The 27,697-nt window shown below is 43.1% G+C and overlaps 1 protein-coding gene across 1 annotated transcript in view; it reads right to left on the bottom strand.

The window, feature by feature from the left end:
- The window catches only part of LOC134349761 (dehydrogenase/reductase SDR family member on chromosome X-like), a 366,143-nt gene that overhangs the window by 131,831 nt on the left and 206,615 nt on the right, over positions 1–27,697 (bottom strand). The window contains exon 4 of the mRNA XM_063054593.1: positions 5,413–5,514. Within this exon, the coding sequence (XP_062910663.1) occupies positions 5,413–5,514 (102 nt within the window). The remainder of the gene's footprint in view (positions 1–5,412; positions 5,515–27,697) is intronic.

The raw sequence follows: 27,697 nt of genomic DNA on the forward strand, positions 1-27,697 counted from the left end.
GCAATCGAGTAGTTTTGTGATCGGTATTACTGTCTTTTTTTATTTCAGATTAGGCCATCTGGCAACTCAAGCCTGCTCCATTCAGTAATTAAGCTCCACATTAATGCCTTTTTCCCCATAAACTTGAATTCCCTTACTATGCGAAAATCTACCTATGTCTTAAATATATCTATTGAGGCAGCCTCTCCTGCTTCCCCGGGCAGAGAATTCCACAGATTTTTTACATGGAGTCCTTAGATTTACAGAGTCATTCGGCACAGAAACAGGCCCTTCAGCCCAAAAGGTCCATGCTGACCATGATTCCCATCTAAGTTAGTCTCATCTGCCCACATTTGTTCCCTATCCCTCTAAGCCAGGGGTTCCCAACCTGGGGTCCATGGACCCCCTCACTTAATGGTATTGGTCCATGGCATAGAAAAGATTAGGAACCCCTAGTCTAAACCATTCCTATCTATGTACCTATTAAATGTTATTAATATACCTGCCTCAGCCACTTCCTCTGCAATGTTAGCTCTAATTATATTTTTACAGCTGCACAGTCCAACCACTGCCCTGAGCAGAAAACTGTGCGGCACTTTAATAAAACATTATATAAAAGAAAATCCCATCTACTCGGCAACAAAGGCATAGGAGCATTTCAGTTACCACGTGGCTGTGCACCTGTGCAGTTGAGAGGGAACAGTATTCCCCTAGTAATTCATTCCATATACCGACCACTCTGTGAGTGAAAAATTTGCTCCTCAGGGTTTGGTTACATCTCTCCCCACTCACTTTAAATCTATAGCCTTCAAGTACTTGATTCCTTAACCCTGGGGAAAAGAAGACTGCACATTCACAAGTGCTACACATGCCCTTACAGTTCCTCCCTTACCACCATTCAGGGCCCCAGACAGTCCATCCAGGTGAAGCCACACTTCACCTGTGAGTCGACTGGGGTGATATACTGCGTCCGGTGCTCCTAATGTGGCCTTCTATATATTGGCGAGACCCGACGCAGACTGGGAGACCGCTTTGCTGAACTCCTACGCTCTGTCCACCAGAGAAAGCAAGATCTCCCAGTGGCCACACATTTTAATTCCACGTCCCATTCCCATTCTGATATATCTATCCACGGCATCCTCTACTGTCAAAATGAAGCCACACTCAGGTTGGAGGAACAAGACCTTATATTCCGTCTGGGTAGCCTCCAACCTGATGGCATGAACATTGACTTCCCTAACTTCCGTTAATGCCCCTCCTCCCCTTCTTACCCCATCCCTTATTTATTTATTTTATAATTTTTTTATTTCCCCCCCCTTTTTCTCTCTCTCTCTCTCTCTCTTTTTTCTCCCTCTGTCCCTCTCACTACAACTCCTTGCCTGCTCTCCACCCTCTGGGTTTCCCTCCCCCCTTCTCTTTCTCCCCAGGCTTTCCATCCCATGATCCTTTCCCTTCTCCAGCTCTTGGCTCCATCCCTCCCCCTCCTGTCTTCTCCTATCATTTTGGATATCCCCCTCCCCCCCCACTTTCAAATCTCTTACTATCTCTTCTTCCAGTTAATCCTAACGAAGGGTCTCGGCCCGAAACGCCGACTGTACCTCTTCCTGTAGATGCTGCCTGGCCTGCTGTGTTCACCAGCATTTTTTATGTGTGTTGTCTATGAGATGACCTCTCATTTTCCTAATGCTCCAGTGAAAAGTGTTCCAACCTGCTCGAACTCTCTCCATAACTCAGTCCCTTGAGTGTAGGCACAGTAGTGTTGTGGTTAATACAGCATTTTGCAGTACAAATGACCCGGATTCAATTACTGCTGCTGTCTGTCAGGAGTTTGTATGTTCCTCCCGTAACCTCACGCATTTCCTGCCATGGTCCAACGATGTCGTGGTTGGTAGGTTAATTGGTCATTGCATATTGTCCCATGATTAGGCTAGAGTTAAATCAGGGGATTGCTGGGTGGTGTGGCTCAAAGGGCTGGAAGGGCCTATTCCGCAGTGTATCTCAATAAATAAATAAATAAACAAACAAACAAACATCTTGGCAAATCTCCTCCGTACTCCTTTTTCAGCTTTAATAAACCTTTTCTGTAGCAGGGAAACTAAAACTGAACACAGCATTCCTAAAGCAGCCTCTCCGATTCACACATGCTCTATACAGGGCTTCCCAATCTGGAGTCCACAGACTCCTTGCTTAATGGCATAGGTCCATGGCTTAAGAATGGTTGGGAATGTCTCATGCACTCCTGATATACAGAGCTGTCACCTAAGGAGCTGACTTATTTTTTAAACAGTGTGAATGCCAACACTTGTACTGTAAACCTAAATGATTCTGTGATTAAAGAAAGCAATTTCTTTTTGATTATTATCATTCAATACATTTCAACAACCTTTTCAGGCTATGGATTACAGATCTGAACAATCAAATGCTAATCAGAGTAACACTATTCTCTTCTTCATTCCACAGATTCCAGTTGGTTTCACTTGGCCTCCTTTCTACTTAAGAACTGATTTTCTTTCAAATCCGATTCTCTCCGTGAAGCTTAATTTTTAATTTCGTTTTTTGTCATCCCTGTTATCGTATTAAGCTTCTCTCTCTGAACTTCATCACTGGCACCAGTTTCAAAATAAATGGAGAAATATTAAACCAGGAATAGATACAGATAATCACACCATGGTATCGGAAATGAACCAAAACACAGATAAAGTGCAACAGTGACAGTTAAGTTACGCTACGATCTCTGAGAAAATTGCACAAATATATCTTAGTTCAAGTTTATGTCATTCAACGGTATACACGTATACCAGCAAACAAAACAATGCTCGTCCGGACTGAGGTATAAAACACAGTACATATAACTCACACACAACACATAAAGTAAAATTACCACAAATAAATTAACTAATAACATATTCCAGTAGATTGATATTTAGCATAAGATGCATTTATGACACAAGTTTTAAAGTAAACACTACGATGCCACTGGTGCTTCATGCATGATGAAACCTGGGTAGCGGCAGGGAGTTCAGTAGACCAACAACATGGGGAAGAAAACACAAAATAATCTGCAGATGCTGGGATCAAAGCAACACTCACAAAGGGTTCTGGCCCGAAATGTCGACTCATCATTTCCACTGATGCTGCCTGACCTGCTGAGTTCCTCCAGTGTATTGTGAGTGTTAACATGGGGAAGAAACTGTTTCCCATCTTAACAGTCACTGTTCTAATGTTATAGCTCCTCTTGATTAGTAAGGGTGTTAAAGATTAGGGAGAGAAGGAAGGAGAGTGGGGTTGAGAGTGTTAATAAATCAGGCAACGATAGAATGATGGAGCAGAGTCAATGGGGAAATAACCTAATTCTGCTCCTACACCTTATGGTCTTATTACAGGAAAGAAAGCATGAAGCGAGCAGAGTTATGCTATGCAATTATCTTAGAATAAATGTTGCAGTTTGGATAGTACTGTAATTCACACATTATGCATGATCCAGATAATCTCAAAGATTAGTATGGTGTGGGAGCAAGCAGATTCATCACCAGGACACTCAGAACAACAAGCTACAGACCACCAGCACTTCAATATTGTTTCCTTTCTGACAGGCTGGATTTGCTTCTCTTGGACCTTGAGGTGGGGGGGATAGCAGGATAGAGTCAGAGAGTAATGGAGCACTACAGCATAGAAATATAACCTTTGACCCCATGCTGGACCATCAACTTGCCTAGTTCCATCAACCTTTACCCAGACCATAGCCTTCCATACACCTCCAATCCATGTGGCTATCCAAATTTCTCTTAAATGTTGAAATTGATCCTTCATTCATCACTTCCGCTGGTAGCTTGTTCCACGCTCTCACCAGCCTCTGAGAGAAGTTCCCCCTCATGTTCCTTTTGAACTTTTCACCTTTCACCCTTAACCAATGTCCTCTCAAGCAACCTCAGTGGAAAAACCCTGCTTGCATTTACCCTATCTATACCCCTCATCATTTTGTATGCCCCTATCAAATCTCCCCTCATTCTTCTGAGCTCTAGGGAATAAAGTCAGGTATATGGAGAAATTTAAGGTGGGGGGGAGTTATATGGGAGGCAGGGTTTAAGGGTTGGCACAACATTGTGGGCTGAAGGGCCTGTACTGTGCTGTACTATTCTATGTTCTATGTTCTAAGTCCTAACCTAATCAATCTTTCCCTATAACTCAGGTCTTCAAGTTCCAGCAACATCCTTGTAAATTTTCTCTGCACTCTTTCAAACTTATTGACATCTTTCCTGTAGGCAGGTGACCAGAACTGCACACAATTCTCCAAATTAGTTTTATAAGCATCTTATAAAACTTTTACATATCATCCCAACTTCTGGACTCAGTACTTTGATTTATGAAGGCTAATATGTCAAAAGCTTTCTGCTCGGCTCTATCTACCTGTGAAACTTGGGATGTGTGGGGTGGGGTTCCTGACTGAGGTATACAAAGTTATCAAGTGCATAGCCATGGTGGGGGTATGGATAGATTCAATAGTAACAATCAAAAATTAATTGCTTGCAATAGGATGGAATCATTGAGACTTACAATGCTGCCTTTCCTCTTAATAGACATGGCCATAACAAGAGAGCGCTGGTTTGCAAGGGAATAGAATTTTAGAGGGGAATTGAGAAATAAGGTTTCATCCCAAGACATGGGTGAAATTTGGAACAAACTGGGGGAGGAATGGGTGTAGGCAGATACTCTCATAATATTTAAGTATTGATAGAAATGTCATTACATAGAAGGCATGGCTCCTTCTTCTTCCCCGATGAGGCCACACTCAGGTTGGAGGAGCAACACCTTACATTCTGTCTGAGTAGCCTCCAACCTGATGGCATGAACATTGATTTCTCTAACTTTTGTTCATTTCTTCTCCCTCCTTCTTTCTTTTTCCATTCCCCATTCTGGCTCCCCTCTTACCCCTTGTCTTCTCCTCACTTGTCCATCACCTTCCTCTGGTGCCCCTCCTCCTTCCCTTTCTCCCATAGTTCAATCTCCTCTCCTCCTTTTTTGGCTCTTTATCTCTTCCACCTATCATCTCCCAGCTTCTTACTTTACCCCCATCCACCTCCCTTCACCCTTACCTGGTTTTAACCATCTCCTGCCAGCTTGTACTCCTTCTCCTTTCCGTAATTTATTATCCCAGTCTGCCCCCACTTCCTTTCCAGTGCTGATGAAGGGTCTCAGCCCAAAATGCGACGGCTTATTCCCCTCCAAAGATGCTGCCCAACCTGCTGAGTACCTCGTTGACATAGAAGGCTATGGACAGAGTGCTAGAAAACTGAATTAGAACAGAACTTCTAAGGTCCAAGCTTCTTGTCACATCAAGATGAGTACTTGATGGTCAGCATGGACCCGATGGGTTGCAAGGACTGATTCTGCATTATACACTCTGTAACCCCATAAGGATAAGTTACAACTCACCGTTGTTCACCAAGACGTGAAGTGGAAGGTTCCTTGCTTTGAAATGTTCCACAAATTGTCGTATGGACTGCAATGAAGCCAGTTCTAGGTACATAAACTCCACTGTGAATGAAAAGAGAAAGAAAATATTATTTATAACGACAAGGGTGAGAGGGGAGAGACTTAAAAGGGGGCTGCAGCACAACTTTTTCATGTAGAGGGTGATAAGTATATGAAATGAGCTTCCACAGGAAATGGTTGAGGCAGGTACAAAAGTATCGTTTAAAAAGCACTTGGTTAGGTACTTGGTATTGTTCCTTAAGATTGTTCTAGCTGGGGGTGGTAATGGGGATAAGCTCCCACTACCTATTAAATGCTCCCAATGGCATGCATCTCAAATAGCCTCTGACAACCAAGTCCAGCTCCTGGCTTTCACATATGGCTTAGTTACTAAGCCCAGCAGAACCATTTTTGCTGATAGGAGAAGGGGTAAAGGTGGGTTACTGGCACCTTAAAACAAGCCGCTTCAGGTAAAATGGGGCTCCTCAGACATGGTTGGCAGTTCATGTAGAAGGAAAGCTCTGATCTCAGACCTACATTGCCTTGCGGCCTTATCCACTCATAAGGAAGGTTTCAGGAGTAAACGCTGAGGAAAAGTCCGGAGCTGGAGTCCCTAAGGCTGTCCTACATTGAGCTAAATGCTGACTGGCACCTCCTGGTGCCAAACTGTATCGGTCTCTGCCATTTCTTTGGATTCATCAGCTACATGGAGAGGGGGATTCTGCTATACGGGCAACAGCCTGCTCTCCATATCATGCTGCCTTGGCTTGCCTGCCACATAGATAGCTGAGGTGCAACTTACATGGTTGACCCCAACCAACCTTGCGCCTCATTGGTTAGATACATGGGGGAATATAGCTTGAATGCAGGAAATGGGATGAGCTAAATGGAAAATGTGGTCCGCAATGGACTCGTTAGACCAAAGGGCCTGTTATATGCTGTATTACTCTATAACTCTATCATCTTACTGCTAACGAGTCTCAGTAGCAAATATTAAAAATACATCACTGACAGACAAGAGGTACTGTCATTAAAGTTATAGTTAAGCAGATACCTTCCAGTGTTTGGATAGAGGGGCAAAAGTTTGAATTATCTTCCAATATTTGAATAAACCCTTTGATGCAAAGAGATGGTTCAATAGCGAAAGCCAGCAGGAGCTTGGGATGAAAACAACAACTTGCATCTATATTTCCATTTTGGTAATTAGTGTCTTATAGTCATTTAAGACAATGAGACCATAACATATAGAAGCTGAGCTAGGCCATGGAGCCCATCGAGTCTGCTCCAACATTTCATCATGGCTGATTTACTATCTCTCCCACTTTAGGAAACACCCTCTCCACATCTACTCTATTGACACGATCCTTCTGCTCTTGCCATGTCATCAGGATAGCGAACGGTATTGCCCTCTGAGCACCTCGGAGCCAAGCTCTAAGACCAACAGCGCAAGTTGCGCAACAAATGTGAGGAGCCCAGGCTTTGTCTTGGTCGCCAATTTTACACCCAGAGTAGAGCTCATGAGCTCATAAGAGAAGATATGCACCGTCTTTGAGATTTAAGCGTATACTTGCCACAAATATAACAGAGAGTATCGTGGGTGTTGCAACATTGGTGAAGCATTTTACTATCACAAATACTCCTGAAAATATGATTACTTTATTATAATGAGTACACATAATATGTCATGTGCATGTAGAACATGCGTATCAATGTGATCGCAAACCGATATACATGTAAACGCAATGCATAGTACGATGTATGTGTGACGTTTTTATAGCCTTGCATCTCAGAACTTTGAATTCTCTCCTCATTTAAATAATAGTCTGCCTGTTTATTTCTTCTGCCAAAGTGCATAACCATACACTTTCCAACATTGTATTTCATTTGCCACTTCTTTGCCTATTCTTCCAGTCTATCCAAGTCTCTCTGCAGACTGTCTGTTTCCTTAGCACTGCCGGCCCCTCCGCCTATCTTTGTATCATCAGCAAACTTAGCCACAAAGCCATCTACTCCATAATCCAAATCATTGATGTACAACATAAAAAGAAGTGTCCCCAACACGGACCCCTGTGGAACACCACTGGTAACCGGCAGCCAACCAGAATAGGATCCCTTTATTCCCACTCTCTGTTTCCTACCAATCAGCTAATGGCCTATCCACGTATGTAAATTTCCCATAATTCCATGGGTTCTTATCTTGTTAAGCAGCCTCATGTGTGGCACCTTGTCAAAGGCCTTCTGAAAATCCAAATATACAACATCCACTGCATCTCCCTTGTCTAGCCTACTTGTATTTTCCTCAAAAAATTGTAATAGGTTTGTCAGGCAGTATTTTCCTTTAAGGAATCCATGCTGAGTTCTGCCTATCTTGTCATATGCCTCCAGGTACTCGGTAACCTCATCCTTGACAATCGACTCCAACAACTTCCCAACCACCGATGTCAAGCTAACAGGTCTATAATTTCCTTCTTGCTTCCTTGCCCCCTTCTTAAATAGCAGAGCAAAACTTGCAAAAATTGCAATCTTCCAGTCCTCCGGAACCATGCCAGAATCTATTGACTTTTGAAAGATCATTGTTAATGCCTCTGCAATCTCCACAGTTACTTCCTTCAGAACACGAGAGTGCATTCCATCTGGTCCGGGAGATTTATCTACCCTCAGACTATTCAGCTTCCTAAGTACTTTCTCTGTCGTAATTGTGACTGCGCACACTTCTCTTCCCTGCCACCCTTGAGTGTCCGGTATACTGCTGATGTCTTCCTCAGTGAAGACTGATACAAAATACTCGTTCAGTTCCTCTGCCATCTCTTTATCTCCATTACAATTTCCCCAGCATCATTTTCTATCGGTCCTATATCTACCCTCACCTGACTTTTACTCTTTATATACTTGAAAAAGCTTTTAGTATCCTCTTTGATATTATTTTCTAGTTTCCTTTCATAGTTCATCTTTTTCCTCTTAATGACTTTCTTAGTTTCCTTTTGTAAGCTTTTAAAAACTTCCCAATCCTCTGTCTTCCCACTAATTTTTGCTTCCTTGTATGCCCTCTCCTTTGCTTTAACTTTGGCTTTGACTTCTCTTGTCAGCCACGGTTGCATCCTTTTTCCATTCGAAAATTTCTTCTTTTTTGGAATATATCTGTCTTGCACCTTCCTCACATTTCGCATAAACTCCAGCCACTGCTGCTCCGCTGTCCTTCCCACTAGTGTCCCTTTCCAGTCAACTTTGGCCAGTTCCTCTCTCATGCCACTGCAATTTCCTTTACTCCACTGAAATATCGACACATCAGATTTTGGCTTCTCTATTTCAAATTTCACAGTGAACTCAATTATGTTATGATCACTTCCTCCTAAGGGTTCCTTCACCTCAATCTCTCTAATCACCTCCGGTTCATTACACAATACCCAATTCAGTACAGCCGATCCCCTAGTGGGCTCAACAACAAGCTGTTCTAAAAAGCCATCTCGCAGACATTCTACAAATTCTCTCTCTTGAGATCCAGTGCCAACCTGATTTTCCCAATCCACTCACATGTTAAAATCCTCCACAATTATCATAACACTGCCCTTCTGACAAGCCTTTTCTATTTCCTGTTGTAATTTGTAGTCCACATCACTGCAGCTGTTTGGAGGCCTGTATATAACTGCCATCAGGGTCCTTTTACCCCTGCGATTTCTTAGCTCAACCCATAAAGATTCTGCACCTTCTGATCCCATGTCACCTCTTTCTAATGATTTGATATCATTTCTTACCAATAAAGCCACGCCACCCCCTCTACCTACCTTCCTATCCTTCCGATACACCGTGTATCCTTGGACGTTCAGCTCCCAGAGACATACATCCTTTAGCCACGTCTCAGTGATGGCCTCAATATTATACCTGCCAATCTGTAGCTGTATGACAAGATCATCTTCCCTTATTCCTTATGCTGCGTGCATTTAAGTATAACACCTTAAGACCAGTACCTGGTAATTTTTGTTTTGATTGCACTGCAACTCATCCCAATGGCTACAAATTTGCCCCATCACCTGCCTGTCTTTCCTGACATCTTTACTGCTCATTATCTTAGATTTATTTCTGTTTTCCCCTTCCACTGTTCTATCATTCTGGTTCCCATCCCCCTGCCAAATTAGTTTAAACCCTCCCCAACAGTTCTATTAAACCTTCCCGCCAGGATATTAGTCTCCTTTGAGTTCAGGTGTAACCCGTCCATTTTGAACAGGTCATACTTCCCCCAGAAGAGATCCCAATGATCCAAGAATCTGAAGCCCTGCCCCCTGCACCAGTCTCTCAGCCATGCATTCATCTGCCTGATCCTACTACTCTTGCCCTCGCTAGCACGTGGCACAGGTAGCAATCCCGAGATTACTACCCTGGAGGTCCTGCTTCTCAGCTTCCTTCCTAACTCCTGGAAATCTATCTTCAGGACCTCCTCCCTTCTCCTATCTATGTCATTGGTACCAACATGTTACAAGACATCTGGCTGCTCGCCCTTTCCCTTCAGAATATTTTGGATCCGATCTGAGAGATCCCGTATCCTGGCACCTGGAAGGCAACACACCATGCGGGTATTTCTATCAGGCTCACAGAATCTCCTGTTTGTTCTCCTGACTATGGAATCCCCTATGACGATCGCATTCCTCTTCTCCCTCCTTCCCTCCTGCACCACAGTGCCAGGCTCAGTGCCAGAGACCCGGTCACTGTGGGCACCCCCTGTCAGGTCATCCCCCTCAACAGCATCCAGAACAAGATACTTGTTGCTGAGGGGGACAGCCACAGGGGTGCTCTCCACTATCCGGGCATTTTCCTTCCCTCTCCTGACAGTCACCCAGTTTTCTGACCCCTGCAGCCGAGGGATGACTCCCTCCCTGTTGCTCCTGTCTATCACCTCTTCACTTTCCCTAATAAGCAGTAGGTCATCAAGCTGCCACTCCAGATCCCTAACACGGTCTCTGAGGAGCGGCATCTCGGTGCACCTGGCACAGATGTGGCCATCTGGGAGGCTGGAGGTCTCCCAGGATTCCCACATCTGACACCCTGAACAAAGCACTAACCCTGCAGGCATGCTATCTAATTCTACAGGAATGAAACAGGAAAAATAAGTTTATTCACCCACTTACCTCGCCAAACAGACGAATTTTTTAAAACCGTTGGCTGTGTGAGCCTTGCTGTTCCTGTCTGTCTGGGCTGATTCGCTAAGGGGAAAAAAAAGAGTTGGTGCCTCGTTCTCGCCTCTTCCCGTTGAAGCCAAAGCCCTACACTTTGCTACCACCCATTCCGCTGCCCGCTGTATAGGGTGGTCTTCTTTTTAAACTCTCTGCGCTGTCCTGTCTACGTCACGCGCCTGCTGTGGTAAACCATATATATAGGTTGTAACTGGATTACCTGTCTGGACACACCCCTCCGCTGACTGCCCCTGTGGCTCCTCCCACAGACCCCTGAATAAAGGCGATTGGGCCATTGCTCCTCCGCTCAGTCCAGGGGCAGACACTCAGCATGCTGGAGGTCACATTTTACTGCTAATAAAAGCCTTTCAGTATTTACTCTACTTCCAGTCTTTTGGCGTTATTGATGGTGCATCACCTGCGCAGTCTCGTCCCTCTTGCACTCGAAGAAGTTTTTAAAAAAACTGCCTTCCTTCAGAACTCAGCTCCCATGCCGCTCTTTTTGTCCCGATCCAAAAGACAGCCATTGGAAGTACCCTTCCTTTTTAAAATCTCCGCGCTGTCCTGTCTACGTCGCGCACCTGCGCAGTCTCGTCCTTCCTGCACTTTTGTGTCAGTTACACTGGATTACCAGCATCTGCAGAATCTGTTGTGTTTAGAAGCACAATGTGACCTGCCATCCTCCCTTGGAAATACTCTGGCAATCCTGTATTGCTGCTGGTCCAAAACTGTGAGGATCCTTACTCAACTGAACATAGAAGTACCTTCAACGCAAGGACCTCAATGGTACAAGAATCTCCCAGTTAGGTTGTGTTAGTTAAGGTCATAGAGTGATAGAAAAGCATAGCACAGAAGCAGTCCCTGTGGCCCATCTAGTCCACACCTAAACATTTAAACTGCCTACTCCCATCGACCTGCACCAGGAACATAGCCCTTCATACCACTACCATCCATGTACCCATACAAAGTTCTCTTAAATGTTGAAATCAAGCCCACATGCACACTTGTGCTGGCAGCCCGTTACACACTCTCATTGAATTGAATTAAATTGAATTGACTTTATTACTTACATCCTTCATATACATGAGGAGTAAAAATCTTTACGTGACATCTCCGTCTAAATGTGTAATGTGCAATTTATAGTAATTTATAATAAATATTATGTACAACATAATATTTATAGTCAATATAACATAGAAATACAGTTGTGTCAGCGTGAATTAAGCAGTCTGATGGCCTGGTGGAAGAATCTGTCCCAGAGCCCGTTGGTCCGGGCGTTTCTGCTGCGGTGCCGTTTCCCGGATGGTAGCAGCTGGAACAGTTTGTGGTTGGGGTGACTCAAGTCCCCAGTGATCATTTGGGCCCTTTTTATACATCTTTCCTTGTAAATGCCCTGAATAGTGGGAAGTTCACATCTACAGATGCACTGGGCTGTCTGTACCACTCTCTACAGAGTCCTGCCATTGAGGGAAGTACAGTTCCCGTACCAGGCCATGATGTGTGAAGAAGATTTCCCTCATATTCCCCTTAAGCTTTTCACCTTTCATCCTTTACCCATGACATCTGGTTGTAGCCCCACCTAACCTTAGTAGAAAAAGTCTGCTTGTATCTATCCATACTTCTCATAATTTTGTACACCTCTGCCAAATCTCCCCTCAATCTTATATATTCCAAAGTCCTAAGCTACTCAGTCTTTCCTTATAACTCAGGTTCTCCAGTCCTGGTAACATCCTTGTAAATTTTTTCTGTACTCTTTCAACCTTATTTATATTTTTCTCCTGGGTAGGTGACCTAAACTGCACACAATGCTTCAAATTAGGCCTCATCAATGTCTTATACTACTTCAACATAACATCTCATCCCCTGTACTCAATATATTGATTTATTAAGGAGTAGGTGTCAAAAACTTTCTTTAGGACCCTGTCTACCTGTGCCTCCACTTTCAATGAATTATAGACCTGTACTCTCAGATCCCTTTGTTCTACCGCACTCTTCAGTGCCCTACCATTCACTGTGTAAGACCTACCCTAGTTGGTCTTACTGAAGTGCAACACCCCACACTTGTCTGCATTAAGTTCCATCTGGCATCTTTCAACCCATTTCTCCAGCGAGTACAGATCCCACTGCAAGCTCTGATAGACTTCCTCGCTGTCCACTACATCCCAAATCTTGGTGTCATCTGCAAATTTGTTGATCCAGTTAACCACATTATTGCCCCGATCATTGATATGGGTGACAAACGACAACGGACCCAGCACCAATCCTTGCAATACTCTACTAGTCACAGGCTGCCAGTCAAAGAGGCAACCCTCTTTTCTGGTTTTTCTCTCATAAAGCCAATGCCAAATCCAATTTACTACCTCATCTTGAATGTCAAGCGTCTAATCTTTCTTGACCAACCTTCCATGCTAAACCTTATCAAGTGCTTTACGAAAGTCCATAAACTGCCTTCATCAACTTTCCTGATAACTTCCTCAAAAAACTTCATAGGATTGGTTTGACATGACCTACCATGCATGAAACCATGCTGACTATCCCTAATCAGTCCATTTCTTTCCAAATACCCATATATCTGGTCCCTTAGAATACCTTCAAATAACTTTCCCACCACTGATGTCAGGTTCCAGAATGAGGGGTCACAGTTTGAGGATAAAGGGGAAGCCTTTTAGGACCGAGATTAGGAAAAACTTCTTCACACAGAGAGTGGTGAATCTGTGGAATTCTCTGCCACAGGAAACAGTTGAGGCCAGTTCATTGGCTATATTTAAGAGGGAGTTAGATATGGCCCTTGTGGCTACGGGGATCAGGGGATATGGAGGGAAGGCTGGGGCAGGGTTCTGAGTTGGATGATCAGCCATGATCATAATAAATGGCGGTGCAGGCTCGAAGGGCCAAATGGCCTACTCCTGCACCTATTTTCTATGTTTCTATGTTCCCCAGCCTATAATCTCCTGTTTCATTTTTAGAACCTTTCTGAAGCAGCCTTTCTGACACACTTCCCTGTAATGTTTCAAAGTACGAGATAACTAAATAAATATGAATTCAAATTAATCGGAAACAAATACTGAGCTCCAGCAGTGATACCAACATGCTATGGGTGAGCATGTTAAGTGATCACTAGTGAGGAAAGGTTTTGTATCCACTAGAAAGATGAGAGGGGACTTGATTGAAACATCTCAAGTCATCTTAGCTGGATAAAGAGAAGATTCTTGTGAAAGAATCCAGAATTTGGTGCTTCTGTTTAAGTGCCAGCTGGTGGATTAAATCAGCTTAAGGTTGTGTATTAGCACTCTCAATGACTCCTTAGCTCCGAAAGCAAGTGTTCTCTTGCCATCAAAATATTCCAGTGCGTGCTAATAGAACAAGTACCACAGTCAATAAGGCCATAAGACATAGAAGTGGAATTAGGTCATTCAGCTCATCGAGTCTACTCCATCATTCAATCAGGGCTGATTTATTTCAGTAAGATCCCTCTTCATTCTCTAAACCCCCATTAGCGCAGATCTACAACCTCATATGCTATCTCTTTCATTCCCGGGATTATTTGCATGAACCTTCTCTGGACCTTCTCCAATGCCAGTACACCAAAGCTGCTCAAAATACTGTTAAAAAATGCAGTCTGACTAACATCTTGCCTCAGACTATTAAACATAATATATGAATTCTGTTACTTGGCTATAATGAATGAGATTTCCACCTTAAAATCAATTAATTATTTTCAGACAAGCAGTACTACTGGCATTTTAATTTACAGATTTCCAGCATTCACTTAATATTTCCTTTTGATTAATGATAATGATTCTGTTTTGCATATGAACATATGAATCAGTAGGAGTAAGCCACCCTATCCTCAGTCTTGCTCTGCCATTCAATAAGATTGCAGCTGATTGATATTAAATGGACAATCCATTACTTTTGAATAGTAGCACCACATTTTAAATCCCTTCACGAAAGAAAACATCCTCTCCATGTTCAGCCTGTCAAAATGCCTCAAGATGTATCAATCAATTCCTGTGTTTATTTATGCATGAAATATCTGGGTTAAAATTGGCTAATTTATATTAAAATCATGGTTTTGGCAAGAGTTATTTGCCTCTGGTAGTGGCAAAAACAGTTACACAATTTTGTTTGATGATCATAAACAGGAATTTCCTCTGAGCCATAAGAGAAAAATATCACATTTATACCAATGGCTACAACACAGAAGGCCATTTGGCCCATCACCTCAATGGTGGTGGCTATGCTCTACAGGAGCCAACCTTTTACAAACAAAGATCCTAACATACTTTGTGGGTATTATTAGCAGGTGACCAGTTGAAAAACAAATACAAATGAGATGCACATGAAGGTAAGACATTTTATTAAATGGTTTGTGGTTTGACAATTAGCATAAAGGAGAATTGCTTTCCTCTTCTTTATTATTGTTACACGGGATCTATTGTATCCCATTGGGAGAGGTGACCATCATCATTGCATACTATATCCTCAGATGTTAACGGTTCATGAAGTAGAACGTAAACCCTTTAACTTCCCCTTGTATTTGTTTGCCTGTGACTTTAAATTATATCCTCAGATTGAAGTTGTCATTACTAGGAAAAAGGTTCAAGGGAAACTGAAAAGTGTGAGGTAGAATATAAACAATTTTATTAAGAAAAAAAGGATCTACATCCAATTGTTTATATTCTAATATAGGAACTAATCTATTCCATATGAATATAGAGTAAGGAGTTTGTTAATATGATTTAATGTACTGTATCTGGTATTATTATATTTTGTTTTTTGTTTTATAATATGTATTCACTTGAACTCTGTATTCTTCTATATATGGAAATCAAAATCAATAAAAATATTGAAAAAGAAAAGTCTGAAGGTAGATACGTCGCTTGGACCAGATGGTGTACACCCCAAGGTTCTGAAAGAGGTTGCTGAAGTTATTCTGAAGAACTGAGCAATGATCCTTTAAGAGTCACTACATTCTGGAGCGGTTCCGGAGGACTGGAAAATTGCAAATGTCACTCCATTCTTCAACAAGGGTGAGAGGCAGAAGAAAGAAAATTATAAGCCAAGTAGTCTGTCCTCAGTGGTTGGGAAGATGTTGGAGTCAATTGTTAACGATGTGGTTTCTGGGTACTTGGAGGCAAATGATAAAATAGGCCATAATCAGATCACAAACAAGAGAAATTCTGCAGATGCTGGAAATCCAAGCAACATCCTCCAGCATTTTGTGTGTGTAGGCCGTAATCAGCCTAGTTTCCTCAAGGGAAAATCTTGTCTGACATATCTGTTGGATTTCATTGAAGAAGTAACAAGCAGGATATACAAAGGAGAACTGGTGGATGTTGTGTACTTGGATTTTCAAACAGCCCTTGACAAAGTGCTACATATGAAGCTATTTAACAAGAGCCCATAGTATTACAGGGAAGATACTAGCATGGATAGAGCATTGGCTGATCGGCAAAGAGTGGGAATAACTGCCAGTAACTAGTGGTGTTCCATGGGTGTCTGTGCTGGGACCACATCTTTTTACGTTATATGTCAACTACTTAGTTGACAGAATTGATGACTTTGCTGCAAAGTTTGCAGACAATACAAAGATAGGTGGAGGGGCAGGTAGTTTTGAGGAAGTAGAGAAGTAACAGAAGGACTTAAACAGATTAGGAGATTGGGAGAAGATATGGCAGATGGAATACAATGTCAGGAAGTGCACTTTGGGAGAAGAAATAAAAGATTAGACTATTTTCTAAATGGAGAGAAAATTCAAAAATCTGAGGCACAAAGAGTCTTTAGAGTCCTTGTACAGGATTCCCTAAAGGTTAATTTGCAGGTTGAGTCAGTGGTGAGGAAGGCAAATGTGATGTTAGTATTCATCTCAAGAGGACTAGAATATAAAAGCAAGGATGTAATGTTGAGGGTTTATAGAAGCCTCACTTGGAGTATTGTGATCAGTTTTGGGCCCCTTATCTCAGAAAGGATGTGCTAGTACTGGAGAGGGTTCAAAGGAGGCTCATAAAAATGATTCCAGGATTGAACGGCTTGCCACATGAAGAATTTTTGATGCCTGTGGGCCTATATTCACTGGAAGTCAGAAGAATGAGAAGTGACCTAATTGAAACCTATCAAATTTTCAGTGGATGTGAGGAGGATGCTTTCTATGCCGGTGAAGACTAAGACCAGAGGCACAGCCTCAGACTAGAGGGGTGCCCTTTCAGAATGGAGATGAGGAGGAATTTCTTTAGCCATAAAGTGGTGAATCTGTGGAATTCATTGATACAGGCAGCTGTGGAGGCCAAGGCTTTATGTATATTTTAGGTAGAGGTTGATAGCTTCTTGATTGGTCAGGGCATGAAGGGATACAGGGAGAAAGCAGGAAATTGGGCCTGAGAAGATAAAATGGATCAGCCATGATGAAATGTCAGAGCAGACTCGATGGGCCAAATGGCCTAATTCTGCACCTCTGTCTTTTGGCCTTATGGTCTTAATACCAATTCTTTTGCAGTGGAAACTGTTTCGCTCTCTGTTGAATTTTACCTAACCCAAGGAGATCAGTGTCAGTTCCTCTGATCTACACATACAACTGAACACACTCACAATCAAAACCATCAAATATCCTGTCTATACCAACATGGAAACCTAGAAACATAGAAAACCGACAGCACAATACAGGCCCTTCGGCCCACAAAGCTGTGCTGAACATGTCCCTACCTTAGAACTACCTAGGCTTTACCCACAGCCTTCTATTTTTCTAAGCTCCATGTAGCCATTGGGGAGTCTCTTAAAAGACCCTATCGTTTCCACCTCCACCACCACCACCGGCGGCCCATTCCACGCACCACTTTCTGCATAAAAAACTCACCCCTGATATCTCCTCTGTACCTACTTCCAAGCACCTTAAAACTATGCCCTCTCGTGCTAGCTATTTCAGCCCTGGGGGAAACCCTCCGACTATTCACACGATCAATGCCTCTCATTTCCTTGTATGCCTCTATCAGTATCTTGTACACCTCTATGATTTGTTAAAATCATAAACATATTGATGAAGGTAGAGTAGTAGATATGGATGAATGTAGATTTTAGTAAGGCATTTGACAAGGGATCATGGAAATGTGGATTCGGAATTGGTTTCCCCACAGAAGGCAGAGGGTGTTTGCAGATGAATGTATTCTTCCTGTAGAAAACAATTTCCTTCATCAAGTTCCAACACCACCTCTGGCATGCTCTCTTCTCGCTGCTGCCATCAGGAAGGAGGGACAGGAGCTTTAATCCCACGTTATCAGGCACAGGAACAGTTATTACTGTCAGCCAGATGGGATGCATGGTGGAAACCTGCATCAAGGAGCACAGGAAATGTATCCATCTGGGTTACCCGGAGAAATCGGTGGTAGCAGAACCCACAGGTTTGACTTTGATGACACAAAACTACTGTGCCATGCCAACGGCTTTTGGGACACCTGGTAAAGGGAGCCATTGAAATAAAACTAGGGGAAAAGAATTTTAACAAAAATGAAGGTCTTGCTCTAAGTAAAAACTGGAATTTGATTGTAAAAAATATGGGAGAGCAGAAACCTGATTGAATGTGGACTAACCAATCAGAGGAATACCACTGGACTAGACATGTCCAGGCATCACCCCGATGAAGGTGCAGAGTTTTTCATTGAAACATCCGTTATAATCAATACCTGAACCTGGCTGGAAGCCCAAAAAGAGCTTATTCAGAATGGATAACTTCACTCATCTCAACATTGAACTGATTCTGCAACCTATGAACTCACTTTCAAGGATTCTACAATTCATGTTCTCAGTATTATTTATTTATTACTATTTATTATTATTTATAAAAACACATTTTTTCTCAGCTCATCCTGGTAAAGTCTGAGGTGTGGGCCTAGCCAAGCATGCTCATTTCTCAATTGCTATGAAATTTCTGACTATTTTAGTGGAGTTTAGTACTGTGGCTTTCTGAAGATTTTCACAGATATTGCTGTGTACCCTAATTGTTTAATGCTATTGTGTAGTGACTTCGGGATGCTGCTAGTTATAGATATTACTATCGGGACATGTTCCAAAGTCCTTCAATTTCCTCTTTTAATTCAGCATATTTCTGACGTTTATTACTTCTTGATTCCTGTATGCTGTGTGTGTTTGAAATGGCTATATCTATTAAGTAAGTTGTTTTTGCTTGTTTATCCTGTATTATTATGTCCAGACAGTTATTATGGATTGTTCTGTCTGTAATAACAGATCTGTCATCATATAATTTGCGATATTCTGACTCTAAACCTAGATCAGTCTTGTATTTATAGTCAGGTATGATTTCTTTAATGTGTTTGTATTTTAAAGCAAGATTTTGATGAACAATGTTTGCCACCTGATTGTGCCTGTGTAAGTAATTAGATTGAGTTAAACTGCTACAGGATTGTTTCTGGTTTCTCTTAGCATTTTGCACATTTATCATCTTGGTCCTTTATTATGTATTTTTAAGAAATTTTTGTTTTAACCACCTGGTCCCGTATTGCCACAAGGAACTCTTCTATTTCTGCGAAGTGGTCTCCAACTCTGAGCCAGGTGTTCAATGCTTCCTTGTCAACATCAGGTCTGTTCGGATTGTGGGAATATCTTCCATGAAGGGTTGTGCTCTTCCACTGATTATCCTTTTCTTCAACAGTGATAATATCTTAAGTTTTTGGGATTGTGCTCTCACTTAAGTTTAGTAATGTATACAGTATTTTTCTTTGTAAATTTTCCAGATCGGTTTTGGAACAAGATATTATGCAAAAGAATATGTTAATATAGGTATAGTGAAAGTGTTTAATGCCTTTGTTACATTTTTACTATTGAGCTCTGTTTGGCAGATTTCCTTAAGCCTTAGACCATAATACCATAAGATATAGGAGCAGAATTAGACCATTCAGCCCATCGAGTCTGCTCTGCCATTCCAGCATGGCTGATCCCGGATCCCAGCCAACTCTATGCTCTTGCCTTCTCAGCATATCTTTTGATGCCCTGACCAATCAGGAAACGATCAACTTCCACCTGAAATATACTCACGGACCTTGCCTCAAAAGCAGCTGTGGCAGAGCATTCCACAGATTCACTACTCTCTGGCTAAAAAAAAAATTCCTCCTTACCTTTGTTCTAAAGGATTGACCCTCAATTTTGAGGCTGTACCCTCTAGTTCTGGATGCCCCCACCATCCGAAACGTCCTCTCCACACCCACATTATCCAGTCCTTTCGATATTCGGTAGGTTTCAATGAGATCTCCCTGCATTCTTCTAAATTCCAGTGAGTATACGCCCAAAGCTACCAAATGCTCCTCATATGTTAAACCCTTCATTCCCGGAATCATCCTTGCAAACCTCCTCTAGACTCTCTTCAATGACAGCACATCCTTTCTGAGTTATGGGGCCCAAAACTGTTGACAATACTCCAAGTATGGCCTGACTAGTGCCTTATAATGGCTCACCATTATTGCCTTGCTTTTATATTCTATTCCCCTTGAAGTAAATACCACCATTGCATTAAAGTAAATTCTTGAAGTAAATTCTATCAGAAGTTTTTCCTTTAGTGCATTCTTTTTGCTTGTCGATATCCCAGATACTTTAGAAGTTTCATATTCATCCATTGGTTGTCTTGTATCCTGCTGCTTTGCTTTGTATTCCACTAGTTTATGTTTAATGTTCTGCACTTATCCGGGCCAAAGTTTATGTTTTTAACTTTTGAAAATAGTTCTACTATTTGAATTCAATCACAAACAAAAGAAAATCTGCAGATGCTGGAAATCCAAGCAATACATACAAAATGCTGGAGGAACTCAGCAGGCCAGGCAGCATCTATGGGTAAGAGTACTGTCAGTGTTTTGGGCTGAGACCCTTCATCAGTGTCTTGATGAAGGGTTTCGGCCCGAAACGTCGATTGTACTCTTTGCCATAGATGCTGCCTGGGCCTTCTGAATTCCTCCAGCATTTTGAGTGCGTTGCTACTATATGAATCAATTGCTTTGGCTTTACTGATGAAGGAACACATAATTTCAAAGGTGTGTTAAGGAATAGCTCACTTCGTTGTTTCTGATTTGAAAACCAAATTTCTTCCGATTCAGTAAATAAATAGAAGACATAACATGCTGATGAAACCTTGCTCCGGCACCATCCTCTGACAGCATCAAGGAAGAGAGAGATCACTTGAGTGCAAGGACCTACCCTTGAGAGTGGGGAGAGGGAGAGAGGGAGAAAGGGAGAGGGAGAGGGGGAGAGAGGGAGGGAGGGAGAGGGAGAGGAAGAGGGGGAGAGAGGGAGAAGGAGGGGGAGGGGGAGGGGGGAGGGGGAGGGGGAGGGGAGGGGAGGGGAGAGGGAGAGGGAGAGGGAGGGGATGGGGAGAGAGGGAGAGAGGGAGAGAGGGAGAGAGGGGGAGGGGAGAGAGGGAGAAGGGAGAGGGAGAGGGAGGGGGAGCGAGGGAGAGAGGGAGAGAGGGAGGGGAGGGGGAGAGAGGGAGAGGGAGGGGAGGGGGAGGGGAAGGGGAGGGGGAAAGGGAGGAGGAGAGGGAGGGGGAGAGGGAGAGAGGGAGAGGGAGGGGAGAGATGGAGAGGGAGGGGGGAGAGAGTGGGGAGAGAAGGAGGGGGAGAGGGAGGGGAAGGGGGAGGGGAAGGGGAGGGGGAAGGAGAGGGAGGGGAGGGGGAGAGAGGGAGAGGGAGAGAGAGAGAGAGGGGGGAGGGGGTGGGGAGGGGAGGGGGAGAGAGAGGGTGGGGGAGAGAGGGAGAGGGAGAGGAGAGAGAGGGGGGAGAGAGGGAGGGAGAGAGGGAGGGGAGGGGGGAGGGGAGAGGGAGGGGGGAGGGGAGAGGGGGAGAGGGGAGAGGGGGAGAGGGAGAGGGGAAAGGGGAGGGGGTGGGAGGGGAAGGGAGAGGGGAGAGGGAAAGGGAGAGGGGAGAGGGAAAGGGGGAGTGGGAGAGGGAAAGGGGGAGTGGGAGGGAGAGGGGAGAGGGAAAGGGGAGGCCGAGGGAGAGGGGAGAGGGAAGGGGAGGGGAGAGGGGGAGGGAGAGGGAGAGGGGGAGAGAGAGAATGAGAGAATGAGAATCACATGCAGACACACTCCTCCAGCAGCAGTGAGTAAAGGCTGGCAGATGGCGCTGAACACTCACTCATCTCCACTGTTCTGAAGGAACAGAAGGATCTTGGTGTCCAAGTTCACAGATTCCTTAAATCTGTCACACAAGTTGATAGGGTGGTTAAGAAGACATATGGTGTGTTGGCCTTCATCAACTGCGGTACTGAGTTCAAAAGCCATGATGTAATGTTGCAGTTCTGTAAAGCACTGGTTAGACAACACTTTGAGTATAGTGCTCAGTTTTGGTTGCCTTGGAGAGGGTGCAGAGGAGATTTACCAGAGTGTTGCCTGGATTAGACACATGTCTCTCAAAAGGAAAAATTGACTGAGCTAGGGATTTTCTCTTTGGATTGAAGGAGAATTAGAGGCAAACAATCATCATAAGCTATAGCCTGTAACTTGCTTTTGGACTTGGAAGCGATTTGGTGTGGCAGAACCGAGGTGAGTTGAGGCAGTGGGCCCATAGCCAGGAGAGAGGAGGACCTGAGGTTCGACTGATTTAAGTAACTGGCTGTATTTGATAGGTCGGCTACAGTGCAAATTGAGACCCTAGAGCATATCAAAACAACTGAACTCGATGTTTGGACAATGATTTAAATGGGGGCCAAATCAACGTGTCAGGGTCCAGGCCCCAGAGCATATCAAAGTGACTGAACCTAGTGTTTGGACAATGATTTAAGCATTGGGCTAGGTTGAAAAGGTCGAGTGTTGGGATTCGAGGGAAAGACCGGTTCACCTTGCTGCTCCATAATGTTTTGGCTCTGTCCTGCACTCTGGGTTTCAGACTCTCTTTGTGAACTTCAGTTCAGAATGCTATTTGCTTGAGGTTACTGTTTGCATAATTTGACTTTTTTAAAATTTCTCTGTATTTTGGGCAGTTGACCTTTTTTATGGGCTCTTTTGGGTTTCTTTGTTTTGTATTTGCCTGTTAGGAGACAACTGTCAAGGTTGTATAATGTATACATACATTGAACTTCGAACTTGATTGATAGGTATAAGATTAGGGTTAATAATGAGTTTGAGTACAGAGAGGAAATTAAGAACCTGGTGGCATGGTGCGAAGACAATAACCTATCCCTCAATGTCAGCAAGACGAAGGAATTGGTTGTTGACTTCAGAAGGAATAGCGGACCGCACGACCCCATTTACATCGGTGGTGCGCAAGCGAAACAGGTCAAAAGCTTTAAGTTCCTCAGGGTCAATATCACAAATGACCTGACTTGGTCCAACCAAGCATAGTCCATTGCCAAGAAGGCCCACCAGCGCCTTTACTTCCTGGGGAAGCTAAGGAAATTTGGCCTGTCCCCTAAAACCCTCACTAATTTTTATAGATGTACCGTAGAAAGCATTCTTCTGGGGTGCATCACAACCTGGTATGGAAGTTGTCCTGTCCAAGACCAGAAGAAGCTGCAGAAGACTGTGAACACGGCCCAGCACATCACACAAACCAATCTTCTATCCCTTGGACTCACTTTACACTGCACGCTGTCGGAGCAGTGCTGCCAGGATAATCAAAGATACGACCCACCCAGCCAACACACTTTTCGTCCCTCTTCCCTCCAGGAGAGGGCTCAGGAGCTTGAAGACTCGTACGGCCAGATTTGGGAACAGCTTCTTTCCAACTGTGATAAGACTGCTGAACGGATCCTGACACGGATCTGGGCCGTGCCCTCCAAATGTCCGGACCGGCCTCTCGGTTTTTTTGCACTACCTTACTTTCACTTTTCTATTTTCTATTTATGATTTATAATTTAAATTTTAATATTTACTATCCATTTGTACTCCAAGGAGCACAAAGAGCAGAATCAAATATTGCTGTGATGATTGTACGCTCTAGTATCAATTGTTTGGCGACAATAAAGTATAAAGTAAAAGTACACAGTATTATAAAAAGCATAAAGAGGACAACAAATACCCTTTTCCCAGAGCAGCAATGGCTAATAACAGGAAACTATTTAAAGTGAATGGTGAAAAGTATAGCGGGGATGTCAGAAGCCGGTTTATCTTACAGAGAGTGGCGGGTGCCTAGAAAGCACTGGCAGGTTGCTGTTGGAGGCAGACATATTAGGGACATTTAAGAGACTCTTAGATAGGCACATGGATGTAAGCAAAATAGATTATTATAGGCTGTGTAAGAGGGAAGGGTAAGAATGATTGTGGAGTTTGTTTATGTGGGTCAGCACAACATCGTGGGCTGAAGGGCCTGGTGTTGTGCTGTACAGTTCTCTGCTGTTATATTGCACTGCTGCTAAAACGATAGATCGTGGTGATATCAGGAGAGCTTGAGTGTTATGTCAGCCTGCTGTTTTTGTTAGAATCTCTAAGGCATTCACCCGGCACTCTGCTTGTGTATTCCATCAGCAGTAGCTGACATTGACTGGAGTGTGGCTCCAAAGCACCCCAGTATTGAAATGAATTTCAACAATACTCAAACAAATTGGTACCAATACATCAAAGGGACACATTGACAAGTACAGTAATCTCTGAAATGGCACATAACACTTGCTTGCATAGGGATTTAGTATTCAGCATGGCTGCAGGCAGTCTTCGGAAGCATTTGTACTCTAACAAATGATGAAATCCAAAATTATGGCAAAGAATATACTGCAAGGAGAACGAGTAAATCATTGAATTAATGTTTCCTCGAGGTAATGTAACAGAATAATAACTGAAATGCATGAATCAGAGACTTTGGTGCTCTCAAGGTAAAATTATAAATGATTTGTTAAATTAAACCCGACTAAGTGTATTAGACTGTGTCCCGAACCTTAATTTGTAAATTACTTTGCAGAAGGAAATAAGAAGTTGCAGAATAAAGAAAGATGGAGTGACATGTCAGCTTATGAAAGCTTTTGTCCGCAAGTTTCATCATTAAAAATTCAAGTCTTAGCAACGGTTTCCTTTGATCACAAAATCCCAAAAACCCAGTAAGTTTAAAGCTTGTTTCAAACCTGCAACTAAAATGTTGGCGACATTTCTGAAATCTATACTCGCTGGCCACTTCATCAGGTACTGCCTGTACTTGTAAAGTGGCCACTGATTGTGTGTTTGTGGTCATCCTCTGCTGTAAAGGTTCAAAGTACTGTGTGTTCAGAGGTGCTCTTCTGCACACCACTGTTGCAATGCGTGGTTATTTGAGTTACTGTTGCCTTCCTGTCAACTTGAATCAATCTGGCCATTCTCCTCTGACCTCTCTTATTAACAAGGCATTTTCACCCACAGAACTGCTGCTCACTGGATGCTTTTTGTTTTTTTTTGCACCATTCTCTGTAAACTCTAGAGACTGTTATGCATGAAAATCCCAGGAGATCAGCTGCTTCTGAGATACTTAAACCACCCCGAATGGCACCAGCAATCATTCCACGGTCAAAGTCAGTTAAATCATACTTCTTCCCCATTCTGATGTTTGGTCTGAACAACAACTCAACCCCTTGACCATGTCTGCATGCTTTTATACATTGAATTGCTGCCAAATGATGGGCTGATTAAATAACTGCATTAACAAGCAGGTGAACAGGTGTATCTAATAAAGTAGCCACTGAGTGTAAACTAGACAGTTCCAGCCCCATAATTTGGAAATTAATTTTTGTGCAGAAGAAGATGAGAAGTTGTAGTATTAAATCAAATACAGAGCGAGGAAAGGTGGAGTGACGTGTCAGTTTATGAAAGCTTTTGCCCACAAGTCTCGTCATAAACAATTCATGTCTTAGTCGTGGTTTCCTTTGATCACAAAATCCCAATAACCCAGTAAGATTAAAGCTTCTTTCAAATCTACAACTAAAATGTTGATGAAGTATTTGAAATATATATTTGAGGATGAAAAGGATTTATCTGCAGCACACAGCAAATCCTAAAAGAAACCATGTAGGTGTCCTACAATGGAAGCAAATACCCGAGGATCAAGAATCAGATACCAACTTTATTCACCACCTACATTTATAAGTCAATAAGACCATGAGGTAAAGGAGCAGAATTAGGCCATTAGGCCTATTGAGTTTGCTCCGTTCATCATGGTTGATCCATTGTTTTCCCTCTCAGCCCCAATCTCCTGCCTTCTCCCCGTATCTTTTCATGCCCAGACCAATCAAGAATCTATCAACATCTGCCTTAAAACCATGCAAATACTTGGACTCCTCAGCCGCCTGAGGCAATGAATTCCACAGATTCACCACTGGCTGGCTAAGGAAATCCCTCCTCATCTCCATTCTTAAAGGACACTTCTATGCTAACAGATATGGAATAAAAAGTGCATAAATATCAGCATCTATTTACAATGTAAACAACATCATAAAGAGTGGTTTAAAGTGTTTACAGTGCACTGATGGGGGTAATATATAGAGGGGAGTGGGAAGGCCAACTAGAGTGGTTGATTAGATGAACCATCCGCGGAAGGAACTTTTACGATGGCAAGAAATGCTTGTTTTGATAGCCCTATAGCTCTTTCCGGAAAAGGCAGTTTGCAGGTTGGGTAGTGTATGCAAGGATTTTTCCTGGCTGCTTCTTTGTCCTGGATACGCACAATCCTTCAGTGAAGGAAGACTGCAGTCAATAACCTTCAAAGTTCAAAATTCAAACTAAATTCAACTTAGCCTGTGTGCCTTAAGTTTGGCCTGATATGGAAACACCAATGGCCTTGAATAGTCATAGTCATACTTTATTGATCCCGGGGGAAATTGGTTTTCGTTACAGTTGCACAATAAATAATTAAATAGTAATAAAACCAAAAATAGTTAAATAGTAGTATGTAAATTATGCCAGGAAATAAGTCCAGGACCAGCCTATTGGCTCAGGGTGTCTGACCCTCCAAGGGAGGAGTTGTAAAGTTTGATGGCCACAGGCAGGAATGACTTCCTATGACGCTCAGTACTGCATCTCGGTGGAATGAGTCTCTGGCTGAAAGTACTCCTGTGCCCAACCAGTACATTATGTAGTGGATGGGAGACATTGACCAAGATGGCATGCAACTTAGATGGCATGCAACTTAGACAGCATCCTCTTTTCAGACACCACCGTGAGAGAGTCCAGTTCCATCCCCACAAAATCACTGGCCTTACGAATGAGTTTGTTGATTCTGTTGGTGTCTGCTACCCTCAGCCTGCTGCCCCAGCACACAACAGCAAACATGATAGCACTGGCCACCACAGACTCATATGGAATGGAATGGAATGGAAAAGCGTACAAGAAGCGGTGGATACAGCTTAGTCTTTCACTGGTATAAAGCCCTCTCCACCATTGAGCACATACATGGAGCGTTGTCACAGGAAAACAGCATCCATCATCAAGGACCTGCACCACCTAGGTCATGCCCTCCTCTCGATGCTGCCATCAGGGAGAAGACACAGGAGCCTTAGGACCCACACCACCAGGTACAGCAACAGTTATTACCCCTCAACCAAAGGGAATAACTTCACTCAATTCCACTTGTCCCATCACTGAATTACTCCCACACCTCTGGACTCACATTCAAGGATTCTTTATCTCATGTTCTTGATGTTTATTGCTTATTTATTTTTTATTATTATTTCTCTTATGTTTCCCTTCTTCTTGTATTTCTAGTTTGTTGTCTTTTGCACATTGGTCGTTTGTCCATCCTAGGTGTGCAGTCTCTTATTGATTCTATTGTGTTTCTTGTACTTACTGCGATTGCTCACAAGAAAATGAATCTCAGGTTTGTATATTGTGACATACATGTACCTTGATAATAAATTTACTTTGAACTTCGAGATCGAGTGGATAGCCAGCATCTTTCTCCCAGAGTGGAAATGACAAAATACAAGGGAACATAACATTAAGCTGACTGAGGGACTGTACATGGGGATGTCAGAGGCAGGTTTTTACACAGTGGTGGGTGCTTATTTATTTATTTTTCTCTCTCTCTCCCTTTCGTATTTGCACAGTTGCACATTGATGTCCTTTGCACGTCAGTTGATTGCCCGTCCTTCATCAGTCATGGCACTGAGTTGGCAAATCATGTTGCATCTGTATA

Source organism: Mobula hypostoma, chromosome 7 (assembly GCF_963921235.1).
Source record: "Mobula hypostoma chromosome 7, sMobHyp1.1, whole genome shotgun sequence".
NCBI classification, from domain to species: domain Eukaryota; kingdom Metazoa; phylum Chordata; class Chondrichthyes; order Myliobatiformes; family Myliobatidae; genus Mobula; species Mobula hypostoma.